Source organism: Nymphalis io, chromosome 4, assembly GCF_905147045.1.
Source record: "Nymphalis io chromosome 4, ilAglIoxx1.1, whole genome shotgun sequence".
Taxonomy (NCBI): Eukaryota; Metazoa; Arthropoda; class Insecta; order Lepidoptera; family Nymphalidae; genus Nymphalis; species Nymphalis io.
Genome location: NC_065891.1, coordinates 10,378,930 through 10,398,911, shown reverse-complemented (window position 1 = coordinate 10,398,911; position 19,982 = coordinate 10,378,930). Strand labels below are relative to the sequence as shown.

The following is a 19,982-nucleotide window of genomic DNA, read 5'->3' as shown; positions in this document are numbered from 1 at the left end:
TTAATTGAACTTACACATTTTCATTAGACTTAGGGTAGTATAACTTTTGGTTTTGTTTGTATTTATTTTTATACTTGTCTTGTCTTTATTGTGATGTGATGGCAAATGATGGACTATTCTATTGTATACAAAAATATGTTTAATTGATCTCGAGCTGTGTAAAGTAAAACATCGTGAGGAAGCCTGCGTGTGTCGAACGTAAATGTATGTGTATGTGTAACCTTAAGCCCATATAGGAGCAACTTGTTAAAATACAAACTCAAAAATATATCAAAATACCGCTCATTCTCAAGTAAGTAACACATTTACAGGTTGTTACTTTCTTAGAATCGTAACTCGTAAAGAATACCTAGTCTTTTGATCAAAATATTATAGTATAGTATAATCATTTTAATTAAGTAAGTTTTAAAAGAAAATAAAAAACAACGAAACGAAATATTATTGTTTTCATACTTACAATAAATAACACAAATAAACACATTCGACATTGGGCTGTATGTTGCAAGACTTAGAGGTTGCAAAATGTAAAAATAGATTAAAAATTTAAAAGTCAAAAAATAATATCTGTCAGCACAGCAGGTTGTCAAACTATCAATAAAAACAAATATTTTTTTACGTAGTGTAGAACTGTAGAAGTAATCAACAAAATACGCCCATTAATGGGGAACGATATGCAAATAAGAAAGCAAGACTAAAATAACTAAATAAATACAATTTTTTTTAAATATATATTACTAAATTAAATTAAAAAACAAAAACAATATGAATGAAGATGAGAGTTATAAATTTGCAGCATGTACTTTCTTCGCCAAAAATCATCCTGGGGAGTCGTGCGGTAGCAATGGTTTACCTTTAACACCTAGTTCTATTACAATACTAGGTAGATCTCAGCGCCTACTAACAATTGAACATACCAACTTGTGCACTTATCTCGATATAATAAGAGGCAAACATGGTGAGCTATATTTAAAAACTCTATACAAATAAAACCCTAACCATTTTTGACTTTAGAGAATCACGAACTTTGTAAACTATTAATTTGATTGGATATTACTAGGAATATCGTTTTGATAATAAACAATGGTAATCATTCCAAATACCAGAACATCATAATTAAATCAATCGCATTAATATTTTTTTATATACTACATTTTGATTTTTACACTTTCAGAAAGAATTATTGTTGTCGCAGAAGTAATTGGCAAGTCTCTAGCTGAATATACATCCAAGTTTTCTTATGAAGAAATAATAAATATATCCCTGCAAGTAACTAATGCAATGATGTTCCTCCACAAGCAAGATATAACTCACAGGACATTGTCTGATGATAATATTTTATTGGATAGTAATGGCCGAGTTAAATTGTTTAACTATGGATTGTATTATATGACAAATGGAGGAAATGAAGTACCATTTCCACTTGGGTAATAGTTGTGTATAATTTAAACTTTGTATGACCTATTCCAGACAAAGGTGTTAAGCTAAACTTGAGATTTACATATTGTATGTGATTTGCTAGTAATTCTGCAATCTTATGTACTACAAACAGTTCTTGCTTAAATAGTTCCTTATTTATAATACAAGACTTAATTACTTATATCCACTGTAATTTTATTTACAAACTTTCAATAACAACAGAGACATTCAAAATGCCTTTTCTTCGTGAAGATCTCCACCAATGAAATTGCATCAATTCAATGTTAAACTTGTTTATTTTTTTAATTATATTTGCTACTATATTTATTTATCTTAACTCTTTTTGTGGTAAATTTATGTTTCTGTAAAAATTAGATTTCTATTAATTGATTCTCCTAGAAGTCTAACAAGCATAAGTGTATGTGACATAATAACTTTAGAAATAATTGTAACGTCTCGTTACTGATGTACTATAATATAATGAGATTTTGTATATACCTTCCATATTTTTAGATTGCCAAGATATCTTAGTCCTGAGACTATAATTAATGGTGGTGGTCCATCAGCTGATGTGTGGACATTTGGTATTATACTTTTAGAACTGTGCATAGGAAAATTATGGAAAAATATAAAACCAGGTCCAACGCTGAGAAGAATACTAACCCTAGTGCATGCCAGTAATCCTGCAGAAAGGATAGCCCGTGAACATGACTGTCTCGAAGCCTATAAGGTATGTTTATAGCTAGCTAATTAAATTTTGATGCTAAAAGCTAATTTAATTTTGACGAGCCGGTTGTCGTGGGTGGCAGATACTTGCCTTTCACGCCGAAGGTTGGGGGTTCGAGCCCCACCCAGGACAGACATTTGTGTGCATGAACATGTCTGTTTGTCCTGAGTCTGGGTGTAATTATCTATATAAGTATGTATTTACAAAAGAAAAGTGGTATATGTAGTATATCAGTTGTCTGGTTTCCATAGCACAAGCTCTGCTTAATTTGGGATCAGACGGCCGTGTGTGAATAATGTCCCAAGATATTATTATTATTATAATTACCTAGTCAATAAATTTTAATTGTAAAAAGTACAATTTTACAATTAGTCTTATTAGGAAATAAATCTATTTTTCACAGATCATAATTTTCTGAGAAGCTTTGTTATTTAATTATTATGTATATATTACGAGATGGCCCTGTGGTAAGAACGCGTGAATCTTAAGCGATGATCGTGGGTTCAAACCCGGGCAAGCACCACAGAATTTTCATGTGCTTAATTTGTGATTATAATTCATCTCGTGCTTTACGGTGAAGGAAAACATCGTGAGGAAACCTGCATGTGTCTAATTTCACTGAAGTTCTGCCACATGTGAATTCTACCAACCCGCATTGGAGCAGCGTGGTGGAATAAGCTCCAAACCTTCTCCTCAAAAAGAGGAGAGGAGGCCTTTAGCCCAGTAGTGGGACATTCACAGGCTGTTACGGTACGGTACGGTATATATTACTTTACTGTGTATTAGCAGTACTTGAATAAATATGTAAATTTTTGTCATCAAATTTAATGCGGGCTAGTCTAGTCTAATGTACAATAAGTCAGAAATAATTTCAAACATCTATTCACTTATAATGAAAACATTTTCACAGGAAATACCGGACACAATCAAAAATTTAATAGAGAAATGTCTTCAAATATATCCTAGTGATCGAGCAACATTTGCAGAATTAAATGACGAACTATCAAAAATTAATAGCAAAACACTTGAAGATATAAAGCAACCTCGTGGACTTATGGGTTGTAAGCTACAGTACTTGTACTACTGGTGGCAGTTAACTGGTGGGGATATACAAGCTGAATTGAAAAAGAATGGACTCATTAAAAATAGTCCACCAATATTATCAATGCCTATGTAAGTAAATATGTTTTTATTTTAATTTCATAATATAAGAAGTTACAAAATTATTGATAATGTGAAAAAAAATAGTGGTTGTTCTGTCATTCCTTGGTCATGACTTGTGATCTCTTAAAAAAAAGCAGTCATACATAGCATTGTAACAGTGCAGATTTTAAAAATATTGTTTCCCAAAAATGTTTTTAATTTAATTTAGCGCAAAATTATATCATTTATTGTAAGTTGACATATTGGTATAGTTTTTTTTTTTTTTTTTATAGAAAAGGAAGGCGGACGAGCATATGGGCCACCTGATGGTAAGTGGTCACCAACGCTCTTAGACATTGGCATTGTAAGAAATGTCAACCATCGCTTACATATCCAATGCGCCACCAACCTTGGGAACTAAGATTTTATGTCCCTTGTGCCTGTAATTACACTGGCTCACTCACCCTTCAAACCGGAACACAACAATATCAAGTATTGCTGTTTTGCGGTAGAATATCTGATGAGTGGGTGGTACCTACCCAGACGAGCTTGCACAAAGCCCTACCACCAGTAAAAAGTTTTTAATTTACATTACACACATTCTCTCAGCAGCCCAACTAATACTAAATAATTTGATTTTTTAAATAATATAATCATAGACATTTAAATTAAACTTCTATTCTAATCTTATCAAACATCATACATGTCCCATTACTAAACATAAAATACTATAAAAATAATACAGATTGAACTGGGCACAAATCCTTGTTACCTGTATATTGGATAGTATGAATTTAAAATAAATATATATATAAATTTATTGTCTTTCAATAGGAATATATATTTAATTATTTTAATTATTAATGATAATTATTTTTTGTAATACCTAACTGAAAAAATTACTGTACAATGTACATACACAAAACTTATACCTGAAGATTTTGTTTCGTCACATCGTGTCTAGATGGGTATTAAGTATATAATATTATTATACAACCGCTCTGTACTTTTATCTGCATTTAATTGAATTTGTGAATTTCATAGTTTCGTAAGTAATAAAGAGTGTATATAGACTGATGAAAAATATAGATTATGTATTCATTTATAGTTTTTAAATACTTTTTTCAGAGCTATTCTTCTAGATGGCGGTACAATTGGAGGTAAGACTGGGGCGCTCTTTGATCGTCGAATTGCCAAGTACAGTCTAGATTTACTAAAGAATCGCCTAAGTCACATCCCGCCTCAGGATTTCTACCCACTGATGCATGAGAGGAGAAAGGACTATGATGCTGTTGCCTTACCTAAGATAATAAGAGAAAGAGACACGGAATACCAGTTCTACAGATTGCTCTGGTTTCAAAGGCTATTACACGTGAGTTGTAGTATATATATAGTGACAGTTCGTAAGTCCGTAGTATTTCCTAGTGCTGCACAAACGCCTAATATTGACCTAATACATAAATCTCATCTAAATTATTATTAAATAGCCGAGATGGCCTTGAGGTTAGGTTAATGACTCTTACAAATCCGGGCGAGCACCACTGAATTCACATGTGCTTAATTTGGGTTTATAATTCATCTCGTACTTGACGGTGAAGGAAAACATCGTGAGGAAACCAGCATGTGTCTAATTTCATTGAAATTCTACCACACGTGTATTCTACCAACCCGTATTGGAGCAGTTGTAGAATAAGCTCCAAATCTTCTCCTCAAAAAAGGAGAGGAGGCCTTAGCCCAGCTGGGACATTCACAAGCTGTTACTATAAGTATAAAATTTATAAATAATAATATATATGATTAAATAACTATAGCAATTCCATATTTAAACATACAATTTTAAGTAAATTTAATGATGAATTATAATTCTTATCTTTTATACAGATATCCACATGCGTGCACTTGTGTATGTGTACTAGACACATACACAAGTGCACGCATGTGTGTGTACGTACAAACACATGAGCATATTTTTTTTTTATTATCGTTAGGCCTTTTTATATTATGCTATTTAGTATATTGTTTAATTTGTGCAAAATGTAAAGGAATAATAATATAATTCTTACCACTAAGGGCTATCCATATACAACTCAATATATAAGATCTGAAGCCGAAATAGATATACCTCCTCTAGTAAGAGGGGACGTGTGGGCGGCTCTGCTGGGTGTGGTGGGAGATATTGAGGACCAATACGAGAGAATAGACAAGGAAACGCCTACTCCTACAGATAGACAGGTATTTGGTATGAAAGTAAATGATTGATAAATGAAATAATTTACATTTGCCGCATTCGATTTATAAATTTATTATTATTAAAAAAGTCATTATATCATATTGGTCAGTGGTGGATGTTCGATTCATATAATTTTTTTAAAGCGCTTTACTGTAAAATGGAATAGATATTTCATAACATATTTGTTACTATATAACGATTATAACTGTATTCTCATTGTCGTCTATATTATAGAGATGTATTTTATACAATCATTATCACCTTTGGTCATTAAAATTTGAACCTTATTCGTGTATTAAATAGAGTCTTCTTTCAGATCGATGTAGACATACCTCGATGTCACCAATACTGCTGGTTGCTCTGTGGTTCGGCTGGACATAAGACCTTAAAAAGGTTGCTTAAAGCTTGGCTCTTAACAAACCCACAATATGTCTACTGGCAAGGATTAGATTCGTTGACAGCTCCATTTTTGTATTTAAATTTTTGTAATGAAGGTAAGTTATGAAACCATTCTAATTATTACTAATAAACTAGACTATACTTTTTAAAGAAATAAATATATATTTTTACTCTAAACTATGCCATTATAATAACCGCAAAACAGCAGTACTTGGTATTGTTGTGTTCCGGTTTGAAGGGTGAGTGAGTCAGTGTAATTACAGGCACAAGGGACATAACAACTTAGTTCTCAAGGTTGGTGGCGCATTGGCGATGTAAGCAATGGTTAAAATTTCTTACAATGCCAATGTCTATGGGCGTTGGTGAGGATTTACCACCAGGTCCATATGCTCGTCCGCCTACCTATACTATAAAAAAAATATTTCAATATAAATACAAAAATATTAATTGGTTTCTATAAATAACACGGTTGTGCAGATATTTAATAATAAAATATAAATTTTAGATTCAGGGTCCTTCGGTCCTTTCTTTTTTAAAATGTGCTTAATATATGATATTGTCAGTAGCACCAAGTGTTTACAAAGCTTCACTTCAATCGGTCGGAACTGTTTTAAAGTTTCGTTACATTTCACTTAAACATGCTAAGTGGTACAGATATCTAGATGCTCATGGAGTCGTTTTTGCCCCACGAAAGAAAACATTTTCAGAAATGAATACTAAATACGACTATTATAAATTTAGTTCAGAAACCCTAAGGAATGTCTGGGAAAATTGTTAATACGATGAAAAAAAAAGCACAACACCCATCTATCTTATATCTTTCTCTCGAAGTGAAATTATTCTCTATGAACGTTTTTTTTTTTTTTTTTGCAGCCCGAGCCTTCGCCTGTTTATCCGCTTTCGTGCCTAAGTTTCTCCACAAGTTCTTCTTGAAAGACAACAGCGCTGTGATCAAGGAGTACTTGGCAAAGTTCTGGCAAATGACAGCGTTTCACGAGCCAGAGTTGGCAACGCATTTACACGATATCAACTTCGTGCCGGAGCTCTTCGCTATACCCTGGTTCTTGACTATGTTTTCACGTGAGTTTGAAATCGCACCAATTAAATATTCATACTATTGCAACTGTCTGTGGCTCTATTCAATTATGGACTCTAAATATTGTGTGGACAGTTTAATTTCCTTTACCGCGTATAAAATGCGCTGCGAAGCGATTCGATGCGGTGCGTTTGATGTGAATATTTTATGGTCTGTCTCAGAAAAAAATTGTCTTCGAATGTACAATTTCTAAGCCGAGATGGCCCAGTGGTAAGAACGCGTGAATCTTAACCGATAATCGTGGGTTCAAATCCGGGCAAGCACCACTGAATTTTCATGTGCTTAATTGTGTGTTGTGATTCAATTCATTACGTTGTTTACGGTGAAGGAAAACATCGTGAGGAAACCTGCATGTGTCTAATTTCACTGAAATTCTGCCACATGTGTATTCGACTAACACGCACTGGAGCAGCGTGGTGGAATAAGCTCCAAACCTTCTCCTCAAAAAATGGATAGGAGGCCTTTAGCACAGCAGTCGGACATTCACAGGCTGTTACTGTAGTGAGATGAATTATAAACACCAATTAAGCACATGAAAATTCAGTGCTTGCCTGGGCTTGACCCGCGATCACCGGTTATGATTCACGCGTTCTAACCACTAGGCCATCTCGGCTTTTTTTAACACTACGAATTAAGTTTTTTATACTATTATTATTATAATACATTAGTGCCGTTTCAGTATCAGCAATAATAAAGCTATTGGACGAGAATAAAAAATCTATCTCTTCTGAACTTTGTTACAAAATAATTAGCTAAGTCCAAGTAATGAAAATAAACATTATTTGGCTCAAATAATATTAGTGAAAAGTAGCTTAACTAGCTGCTATTATATATTAGACTAATATATACAGAAGAAGCGAATTATGTTATATATGTTAATTACTTATTTTGACTGCCTCGTTGGTCTAGTGGTCTGATGTAAGGCCGCAGACCCGAAGGTCATGGGTTCAATTCCCAGGTCAGGCCAACAAAAAGTTATTGGGTTTTTCTGTCGAAAATTCTCAGTAGCAGCCCGGAGTCTGGAAGATGGAAGTGTGTTCACTCCCATGCCTCGGAAAGCACGTAAAGCCGTTGGTCCTGCGCCTGAACTCTTTTCGGTCGTGTCGGATTGCCGTCCCATCGGATTATGAGAGTTAGGGAATAGAGAGTGCACCTGTGTTTGCGCACACACTTGTGCACTATAATATCTCCTGCGTAGTTGGCTAATCTCTCTTGAGATTGGCCGCCGTGGCCGAAATCGGTCTGGATGACATTATTATTATTACTTATTTATATTAATATAATATTTGGTAAACATAATAGTGCCTAATATGTTTGATCACGATTACTCAAGTTGAACTTCTCTAGAAGAGATGACATTTGAAGGTCTAATTTGATGGCAATGTTCTATTTGTAAAGTTTAAGTGAAACGCAATAAACGTTTTCAAGTCTTTTGTTGCAAGCGCTAACGTTTATTGTTATGTTTTAGATGTGTTCCCACTACATAAAATCGTCCATTTATGGGACGCCCTTCTGGTGGAAGGACCTTCATTGCCTCTGTTTATGGGAGTTGGTATTCTGAGGCAGTTGAGGGACACATTGCTGGATTCAGGGTTCAATGAATGCATCCTTTTGTTCTCCGATCTGCCTGAAATCGATATTGGAGAGTGTGTTAAGGTACATATAAAATTTTCTAGAAATATATTTTCTGGAAAATTCTATTAAAATTATTTTTAATACTTTTAAATGACTTCAAAAAGAAGTAGGTTATCAATACGTTATTCTTGGAATCGATATTAGTCATATTAGTTAGATATGGACATCGACTCCAAAATTAACTGATTAGGTGTTTGAAATATTTATATATTTTGTTAAAGTTTTATTGCACGTCCAAATTCACTCAGCATTTTTTTTATACTTGTTCATGTAATGTTTTTGTGCGACAAGTAGAACGAATTGATGACCAAGTAGGTCATCATTTGTCATTTGTTGAAGTCAAGTAAAAATAATAATAATAGATTTTTCTAGAATATATTACGATCAGATCGAAGTTGCGACGTTTATATGGCTTGGTCTCTTTGAATGTCAAACGTTGTCTGCCATATTACGAGTTGGTGGCGATATCCGAAACTATACGCCCGTTTGACTTGAAATTTTGCATAGTTACTCCGTTCGCGATGTAAATGCTCACTTAGAACGGGTTTTTGAATATTTGAACTTCGAGGGGGGAAACGGAGATGTAACTTTGTATGAATTTTACCCGCACGAAGGCGGAAAGGGCAGCTAGTAAACAAATAATAAAAAATAAGTGTATATTATATACATAGTTATATACAGTATATTAGTATTTATTTTTGTACATAATAAATACTAATTAATGTTATTAAATAAACAAAATTTTTTTATAACTTGTACAAAGCACAAAGTCAAAAGTAATAGTAACAAAATGATTTGAAATTCAAATTAAAAAAAAAAAATTCAATCATGTGTAAAATATTCGTCAATGCTGTCGGTCAATGGCCGAAATGGCAGGTGTTCATGAAATAATAAAGTGTGTTTTATTATTAATTTATACCGTGCTACGTGCCCACTTAATTATAACCCGTATAAGAATTATACTTTTGAAGTATTTATGACGATTTATTGTGATTGGTCGATCGTCGATCGCAATACCAATCGTATTGCGATCGATGATAGAATTTTAACTTATTTAAAAGTGTCTGAGACTTCATTCAATACAACGTATAGTCTATTGAATAATCAGCGTATAAAAAATATTAATTATGGATTCACGTATCCATAATTAATACCATAGCCAAAAGCGGAGATGGCTTTTTTCTAGTGGCCTCGTGGTTAAAACGCGTGAATCTTAACCGATTGTATGATGATCGTAGGTTCAAACCCGGGCGAGCACCATTGAATTTTCATGTGCTTAATTGGTCTCGTGCTTGACGGTGAAGGAAAACATCGTGAGGAAACTTGCATGTGTCTAATTTCACTAAAATTCTGCCACATGTGTATTCCACCAACCCGCATTGAAGCAGCGTGGTGGAATAAGCTTCAAACCTTCTCCTCTAACAAGGAGTGGCCTTAACCCAGAAGTGAGACATTCACAGGCTGTTACTGAATAAATTGCGTTTTTGTTTGAATGTCAGGGAAGTTGTTTTCAGGAGTTTGGAAGTAAAATTAATATACATATACACATACAAGTATATACATATATACATATGTTTTCAATATTAAAATATATATTACTACTGTTTTCTTTATATATTTATTGTTATGTGACTGAAATAAAATAAAATTCGAATCTCAAAAAAAGTGAAAACGAAGTTTACTAGCAACATTTAGGTAATATATAGACGAATGATTATTCGGTGTTATCAAATTTTACGTTTATCTGTGGCAATAGGAATGAATAATTACAATTATCTATTCGTCATTGAATCATTAATCGAAGAACTCATTCGGTACGTTTCCCTCACTATAGTTAAACAACGTGGCATGGCATTTCGAGGTCAAATTTTCTTATTTAACTTTAATCATTCTCTATCAGAATAGACAATATTGTCATTAATCGCACGATATTTACTAATATTGTTCGAAAAAAATAATCGTGAAACGTTAAACTCGCTGATTTATACGAATTGCACACAAATATATAATAATCTGATCATAAATATACTACTTTTCTTTTGCAAATACATACTTATGTTGATAATAACACCCAGACTCAGGACAAACAGACATGTTCGTGCACACAAATGTCTATCCTGGGTGGGTATCGAACCCACAAGATTCGGCGTGAAAGGCAAGTATCTACCAACCACGCCAACCGACTCAATATCTTACATAGATGCACTTTGATACGTTTTCTGTGTGTCGTTGATAAAGTAAAGTCGTACATAGTCCCATAAGAGTTTTGACTTGCAGCCGAGGAACAGGCGTAATAATTGTATACTTGTTTGTTGTATTCAAACTTCAACTGTAGTTTGAATGTTTCGTTCGTTTCGTAAATTGAAAAAATGTTTATGATAACTCAGAAACAATTTCATTTGACGCGTAATAAGATAACAAATATACATAACATGATATATATAAATAATCTTAATATAAATTTAAAAAAAATTAACACATATAATATTGTGGTCATACAGATACCACTTTTACTTAATTCACGTGCTTAAATTGAATGAAGTTACGCCCTCACTTATAAACGTTACTTAGCGGTTACTTACATAAGCTGTGTATTATTATTCTTTTGAATATCAAATCAATAAAGAAAGAAAGAGTTAGTTATATTATTAATTTAAAAAAAATAAGCTAAAACAATATAACACATAAGCCGAGATGGCCTAGTGGTAAGAACGCGTGAATCTTAACCGATGATCGTGGGTTCAAACCCGGGCAAGCACCACTGAATTTTCATGTGCTTAATTTGTGTTTATAATTCATCTCGTGCTTAACGGTGAAGGAAAACATCGTGAGGAAACCTGCATGTGTCTAATTTCATTGAAATTCTGCCACATGTGTATTCTACCAACCCGCATTGGAGCAGCGTGGTGGAATAAGCTCCAAAACTTCTCCTCAAAAGGGAGAGGAGGCCTTAGCCCAGCAGTGGGACATTAACAGGCTGTTACTGTAAGCTAAAACAAAGTGAAATATTGACAAATCAAGTTCCAATAAGTAATAATAATTGTAATTGTAAGTCTGATTGTGAAAAGAAAATGAAGCGCGAATTCGTTTTATTTCTCGATATATTTCGCTTTATTCAATCCTGAATAGATCTTAGTAATTACACTTGGAGACCTGTCATTAATGACCATAAAGTGAGCAAAACTCGTAATTAAACCATAGTGCATATTATACTGACTATGACAGAGCAACATGTTGAAATGTATTATATAGATTAATTCTAGTCTTTATTGCTCTGTAATAAGAACTTATTTTGTATAACATAAATGTGATATTATCTAACGTAGTATTATTGAGAAGCGTAAAGTCGTTTTTGTTGACGAAGAAGTCACGAGTAGAATTTAGACAAAAATACTTTAATGTATTTGATATTTTTTTATTAGAATTTTATTTCTTACTCGCGTTCATATTTCTTTTTATTAATAAATAATGCGTTCACTTTATACAGGTAGAATTAAGTTTTATCCAGAGATATTTATTATTTTTCCCTATTCAAGGATTTGGTGTATTTAAAAGAAAACATTCTACTACTCTAACGTTTGTCTCTCCAACTCTATGGATATATATACCATCATTAAACATACAATTTGTATCGCGGGTCCCATACGCTATAAACATGTAAATATTTATTGCAGTGACAATGTAGACGGATGGCCTTTGCTAGTCTAACATTTTATTTTATTAAAAAAAAAAAACTTTATAGCCCATGCCAGTATTAGTATTTTTCGCGTGACACTAAAACACAAGCAAACAAGCTTCTAAAATATTATTTAATGTAAATTTGAAATATGTCAAATTTAATAAACGAAACGTCTAAAGAATAAAATCCCGAATACTATAATTATGAAATGTGGAATTAATTATTTTTGTCATATTAAATGAATTTCAAGTTTATCAATGTAACTTTCTATAATAATATAATATTGATTTATAATAATTGTTATTTTTTCACACAGGAATCTATAGAAATGTGTCGTATTTCACCAAGAAGCATAAGTTATAGAAGATTCACAAATGAACCTGAAATGAAAGATCCTATGGTGAGTTTTTAAACACTTGGTAATATACATATATATATTTAAATGGATTGCCATTTTAATGGCCGCCATTGTCGTCCAATATGTTAACTATAAAATCAGTCAGTGCGCACGTCCGGCGCTGGCGCTGTCCTGAGAGCGAGAGACGGAGAGACCAAGGGGGGCTCGACAAAATGATCACACGCGCTACTGACAGATACACCATTATATTTTATATTTCCATCAGTCGGCTACATAATAAAATAGGCACCCGTCTTATAATTTTCACACTTGACGTCTGACCACCGACCAACGTACATGACATACATCACGTTGTGTGGTGTTGCTATTCTAATAAGTGACGTCGTATACACGCTTAAATTTATTATCTCTGACATATATATATACAAATGGGATAGATATTGGCGCTGTAAGAAATATTAACCATTCCTTACATTGCCAATGTACCACGAACCTTGGGAACTAAGATGTCATGTCCCTCATGCTTGTAATCACTCTGGCTAACTGCAAACTGGAACACAACAATACTAATTTTGCGGTAGAATATCTGAGGAGCGGGTGGTACCTACCCAGGCAAGAATGCATCATAACTTATGATTTATTAATTTTATGCTTAGGGTTATTCTATAAGAACAATTTCATAACTCGGTAAGAACATGATCGTGAAATGTCAGAAAGATTTGAAGGTTAAATGACATTATAGAACCCATGGTTGGTGGTGCACGGTCAGTGTTGTACTTTTTCAAGAGGCAGCCTTACCAAAACCTTACCTTACCTTCCAAAGAAGGTGATATAAATAATGCTTACTGTAAACGTGAATGGATTTGATTTTTTTTTTGTATAATTTTTAGCGCATAAAGAAATTTGGCAAATCCTTTCTTTGTCGCACTTCCAAAAAATGGAATTTCTTACCAGCTCACGTGTTCCCTTCCTCTTACAACCCGGGTTCCTTCAAACGAGGCATGAAGCATATTTAGGGCCGGCACGGCGGGGGCGGCTAGTTTAGAACATTTTTCTCACTTTTTACCACTTACCATAAGGTGGAGTAGAGTCATCTGCCCTTCCGGAAATATAAAAAAAAAACAATATTGTTTAATTAATGTACACCTTATTGATACACATATGTATGTATTCAGAAACATTTTACAACCAACAGTGTCTCGCGCCTTTTCCTGCTCTAAATTTGGATTATACATGTCTGGTTCATACAGTTTGTCATATCGATTGACATTTATGTTTACGGCTCCGCTCACAGATTTCAATTAGATACGTCGAAACGATTCTGATTTTCATGCAGTATATATATGAATTTGATTGGACATAATTCAAAACAATCAATCAAAACGTTATACTTTATTTAAGTAAGCTTTTACGAGCATTTTTGAATGAATAATTGTAAAGTTACTACCGGTTCGGAATGGAAGTCTATCGAGAAGATATCCACTAGTTACACTTTATCTAGCGCTTAAATTACTTAGGTAATATCCTATGGGACTTCAAATAATCCGATGGGACTTCAAATACGACAAGGAAAGAGTTCAGGCGCTAGACCAAACGCTTTACGTGCAGTCCGGTTCACAGGAGTCTTAAACACTGCCAACGTTTTGGCTGCTTCTACGAATTTGTCAGCAGATAAAGTTGATAATCTTTCTTCGGGATCACGGCATTATTAAGGCCATTAGACCGATGAGACTTTCAGATTATTTTTAAAACAGCCTTAAAGTGAATACCGACCTTACTTATAACCTTTTTTTAGTCACCATTTATAATTATTTCGCTACTAGTTACATAGGTAATAAAGTTTTATTTTCTTAAACGTAAACATTTGTTAGTTTGAATAATAATTTACAGTGGCGCCTAATCCACCTAAATAACCCTAATACAAAAATGAGTGCACCCTGCTAAAAATACTTGAAAATAAAAGAATCGTATGTGGCTCGCTAGGTCCCCTCAAATCGGAGGCCCATGGGACCGCATTGGTTGCATTGGCATTGTTACTAGAAAATTCTACAAACAAAGTAATTTATTTTTAAAAAGGCTTGTTAACTTGTATAACTACTTTCTATTTTCTATATAAATGTAACTGGAATGCATGTATAGCATTTCTTTGAAGAAATATTGTCCGTCACACGTGTGTGAAGTCGCGGGCGAAATCTAGTTATGTAATAAATAAAATGTCAATCATAATTAAAGCTACCATCAACCGGTTCGGTATGTGATCTTAGCTTGTATACATAGCGTGATAGGTTAAGACACGAATTTGGCTTCTAATTGTCGATGAGATATTATCGGGCCATCGGACGCATATTGAAAGAACCAATTTAAATAGTGGATTGAAAAGGCTGGTCCTAAATGAAGACCGCATTTCTAAATCCGTTCACGTTCTACTGAATTTTCACGAGTTTAATTTGTTTTCGTAATTTCGGCGGCACAAGAAAAGATCGCGAATAAAATTAATTCGGACACGTATGAAAATACACACCAAACCTTATCATTGTCTATAAAGTAAATATGAAACATTTTTTACACAATCAATTATATTATATAATTATTTATTAATAAACTCAAGAACAATTTAGTAACAGTGACATTATGACGTCATAAAGTTATAAATTGATTTGTTTTTTTTTAATTATAAAAAAAAACAAATCAATTTAAAGTTTGTTTATTGCGAATTTTCAATACGCAATTTCCTTATAGGTAATTATTTAATCTTCACTCATTCTATTCTTAGCGTCGTGTACATAACGATCGTTAATTAATGTGTCATAACGCTGTAACGATGCATTAGGTATCTAAAGAGTTTATTATTAATTGTTGTCATTGCTTAATTATCAAGTTTAATACGTTAATTATGAAGTTGTTTTTCAGTGAAGTTAGTCATTTTTTTACTTTTTCTTCCAAGAAGAAATCGAAATAAATAATAATAATTTATATTTAAACTAATCGTGAAATCCTATTTTTTAAGGTAAATAAATAAATAATGTGTCTGAGTAGGTACCACCCACCCATCAGATATTCTACCGCAAAACAGCAGTACTTGGTATTGTTGTGTTCCGGTTTGAAGGGTGTGTGAGCCAGTGTAATTACAGGCATAAGGGACATAACATCTTAGTTCTCAAGGTTGTGGCGATGTAAGCGATGGTTAACATTTCTTACAATGCCAATGTCTAAGGGCGTTGGTGACCACTTACCATCACGTGCCCATAATTATGCTCGTTCCCCTACCTATTCTATAAAAGAAAAGAAAAAACTTGACAACTAGAGGTCGAGATTAATTCTATATTTTTCTAAATAAAAAATTAAATATAGTAAGAAGGAATAACTATGTGTTATCGCTATAGTAATGGTGTGAAGTTTTGTATATAATATTCGACTAAATAATTGTGACAAGACTAATGACTAAAAAACTCGCTGTCTCTTTTTACCGTTAAACCAAAACATAAGGGAAGAAAAGGATCACATTGAAAAACCGAAGTGTAGGCTCCCTCTTATTAGAGCCAGTCTAACCCTGGGTTGATCCAGACCGAAAATTTTTATTGCCTGGTCATTATTTATGGCCTTTTTTGACAAATTACTTGAAATGGAATGTCTTGATCACGTTGTATTTAATTATGTATACTTTAAGTGTGATAACGTCATTGTTTTTCTTTTTTTTAGGATATAGTCGAGGTTCCATTGGAAGTGTTGTTGTCTGAAACGTGCTCTCGTATAAGTCTCGCTGATTTCTTCTCATTGACATGCCAAGATAAATGTTGTGTAGTTGACATACGGTCGAATTTGTTGTGAGTAATATTTTATTTATTATACTTATAAAATCGTTTGTCCTGAGTTCCTGAATGACTATCAACGCACAGCCAAAGTCACGGAGTATAAAAAAACTAAATTTGGGAACATAGTTTTATTTTCTATCGTAAGCATCCGCTTAGAAAGGGTTTTTGGAAATTTCAACAAAGTCTGGCAACTGATTTTCTTATATAAATATAACGTTTTCTATATTATTTTATTTAGAATTTCTTATTATATATGTGTTGTTATGCTAAGTGAATAAGTATTTTGCTTATTTGGGAAATTGATTATCAAACAAATAAATAAAGTTTTTTTTTTATATTAGATTTTTCTAAATATATTATCAACGATATATTAAACGAATATAAATAAAATATTTCTATTATACCTTTTTGTTAATTGATAACTCGTTTTGATAATTATTTCGTTCAAGATAATGTCCTTGCGGGTCCAATATGCTGCCGGATGAAGTAGTCAATCTCGTTTTCTTCACGTAAATCAATATTAATTAATCGTAGAGTGGGTAACATCTAATCCGGACAAATGTTATATATATATTTGAATATAAGGGATTCTGAGTTCACGCATTTAGATATTTAATAAATTGTTTTCGTCTAATGGAATAGAAAGTTCATATTCTGTGTTATTATATGTATTTTATAATGAATGCGAAAGTTAAATAATAACAATAATAATCATTTATTCTCAGACAACAAAAGTCCATACAATTGAGATACAACAAAAAAAAATTCAAATTTCTTACTATATTATTGTTAGACAGGTCTCTTACTTGTTCGGCAGACCTTTTAATAGAACGACAGTTAAACAGTTAAACATACGTATACTATTTTTTTTAATAAGTAACTATGACACGGCAGTTCCTAAACGCATTCGACGTCAATTACGTCACACGCCATGAGTACCCAATCAGATTTGTGGAAGAATATGTTTCTTTTTGTAGATACGAAAAGAGTTGTATAGAGGGTAGTGTAAACGTGCCCTACAGCGGGGTTCACCTTGGACAGCACGAGCTCAAGTCTCTCGGAGCTCATCCACACAAGGTGCTGAGTGAAGCTATCCGACTGAAGAAGATTATCGTCGTTGCTTCTGCGGAAGACGAGACAGCTCAACTGGTGAGTGCAAAGAAATACCCTTAGTAATTGGTACAGTTAATTATAAAAAATCTACCCACCATCACGGTGCCGCTAATAATGGATACTATGCTTTCATATGTAGTACATTACAGTAACAGCCTGTGAATGTCCCAATGCTGGGCTAAGGCCCCCTCTCACTTTTTTGGGAAGAAGGTTTTTTTTTTTTTTTTATAGAATAGGAAGGCGGACGAGCATATGGGCCACCTGATGGTAAGTGGTCACCAACGCTCTTAGACATTAGCATTGTAAGAAATGTCAACCATCGCTTACATATCCAATGCGCCACCAACCTTGGGAACTAAGATTTTATGTCCCTTGTGCCTGTAATTACACTGGCTCACTCACCCTTCAAACCGGAACACAACAATATCAAGTATTGCTGTTTTGCGGTAGAATATCTGATGAGTGGGTGGTACCTACCCAGACGAGCTTGCACAAAGCCCTACCACCAGATAAGGTTTGGAGCTTATCATGTGGATTAAGCTCCAAACTTTCTGCACCAATGCGGGTTGGTGGAATACACATGTGGCAGAATTTCAGTTAAATTAGACATATGGAGGTTTCCTTATGATGTTTTCCTTCACCGCCCACGAGATGAATTATGAACAGAAATTAAGCACATTTAAACTCAGTGGTGCTTGCCGGGGTTTGAACCCGCGATCATCGGTTAAGACTCACGCGTTCTAACCACAAGGCCATCTCGGCTTAATTCGGCTTTATGCCTTCTAATACTTTGTGTAATAAAAGTGGTATAGAAAGTGCCGCGATGGCTCAGTGTACGTAAGACGTAAATCTTAACCGTAGATTGTATATTAAAACCAGGGCAATAAACGTTGAATTTTCATCTGCTTAATTTGTGTTTATGATTCATCTCGTGCTTAGCGGTGAAAGAAAACATTGTGAGGATGCATGATGTGTATAGGATGAAAACCTGCTATATTTGTATCCAACATCAAATATTAAAGCAGCATGGTGGAATAAGAGCCTTTTTTTTGTAAAACAAGATCTTGGTCCTATAGTTTTTCATTTACAGCCCGTTTTTACTAGTCATCATGAATAAAGAAATAAAAAGTATTACTGTTTAGATGTAGTAATGAGTAGGTGGTACCGGTGTACTGGTAGTGGTGGTATATATGTAATGTATCTCCGATCTCCGTCCCGTAGTTCAGCGACTACCTCGTGAAGTGCAGCGTGTCGCGCGTGTGCGTGCTGCACGGCGGCGTGCCCGCGCTGCACGCGCACGTGCCCTCCCTGTTCACCGTGCCCAAGAAGACCAATCATAAGTAACCTCGCGAAATAAATAAACGCTAAAGTTAAGATTCACTCATTCGACTGTCTAATAAGAATATTTTGCAGTATATCCAATTATATGTAAAAAAAATTGTTTTTTTTTGCCCAATTATATGAAAAAAATGTTTTTTTTTTTTTACGGTACTTCAAAATATTTTGGTTAATAATTTACAGAAAAAAAATTCATTCCCTTTTATAGTTACGCTACTACATCTTTATATGTTAGACATAAAATATGTAAGTATTAGAGATACGACATCCGCGTAATATCCTGCCGACAGGTATACCTGTTGATCGGAAGGGACAAAAACTTATTCGCTAATCAAATTATATTTTATATAAATAGGCTCATACGAGCACCTCTGAATCGTCACTTCAAACGTTCGTTTTGCTTACGGATGGTAGAATTAAATGAAGGAGGAGAAGCTATTATTACTTACGGATTTGTAGACGACAAATAATATATTTATTAGATACAATTAAATTTATACCCTACACGAAGATCAACGAATGATAACTTAATCTTTATCTATAATAATATATAAAATGTAAATAAAATTAATATTGTATAGAAAAATATGTTTTGTGTTTTAATAATAATTGTTTTCTCATATGTTTAGGTTCCATTTAATTTCAACTCACATATAAGATTTTGTAGCTTATTACTGCATCCATTTATCTATTTCTCTCAATAAGTTTCCCCATAAATGTTTTGGTAGCTTTATGTTTTTTTTTTTAATTTCAGTGATGACAAATATATATCATTATTCAGAAATAGTCTTTGTTATATTATTGTAACTTAATTTGTTTCGAATATATTTTGTGTATATAAAGGTATATTTGTAGTATTTATGTTTATAGCTAAGTTTAATATGAGTTGCTTATTAGAAAAGAATTTCCAAAACCAATAAAAATCGAGTACCTAATTTATTAATTTTTAATTAGTATTCATTTTTTTGCTTTTGGTTAAATATATTTTTTAAATCGTTTTGTGATGATTTATCGTTAAATATTATAATATTTATTT

General features: G+C 33.4%; 1 protein-coding gene across 1 annotated transcript; it reads left to right on the top strand.

Annotated features, from left to right (window-relative positions):
- Positions 1-593: 593 nt before the first annotated feature.
- LOC126781831 (TBC domain-containing protein kinase-like protein) lies at positions 594-19,621 on the top strand. The gene is made up of 13 exons (XM_050506911.1): positions 594-955; positions 1,172-1,424; positions 1,930-2,146; positions 3,054-3,316; positions 4,415-4,658; positions 5,357-5,518; positions 5,833-6,010; positions 6,789-6,995; positions 8,480-8,667; positions 12,642-12,725; positions 16,383-16,507; positions 17,473-17,644; positions 18,830-19,621. The coding sequence occupies exons 1-13, from the start codon at positions 763-765 to the stop codon at positions 18,950-18,952; spliced, it is 2,409 nt and encodes an 802-aa protein (XP_050362868.1). The 5' UTR covers positions 594-762; the 3' UTR covers positions 18,953-19,621.
- Positions 19,622-19,982: the final 361 nt, after the last annotated feature.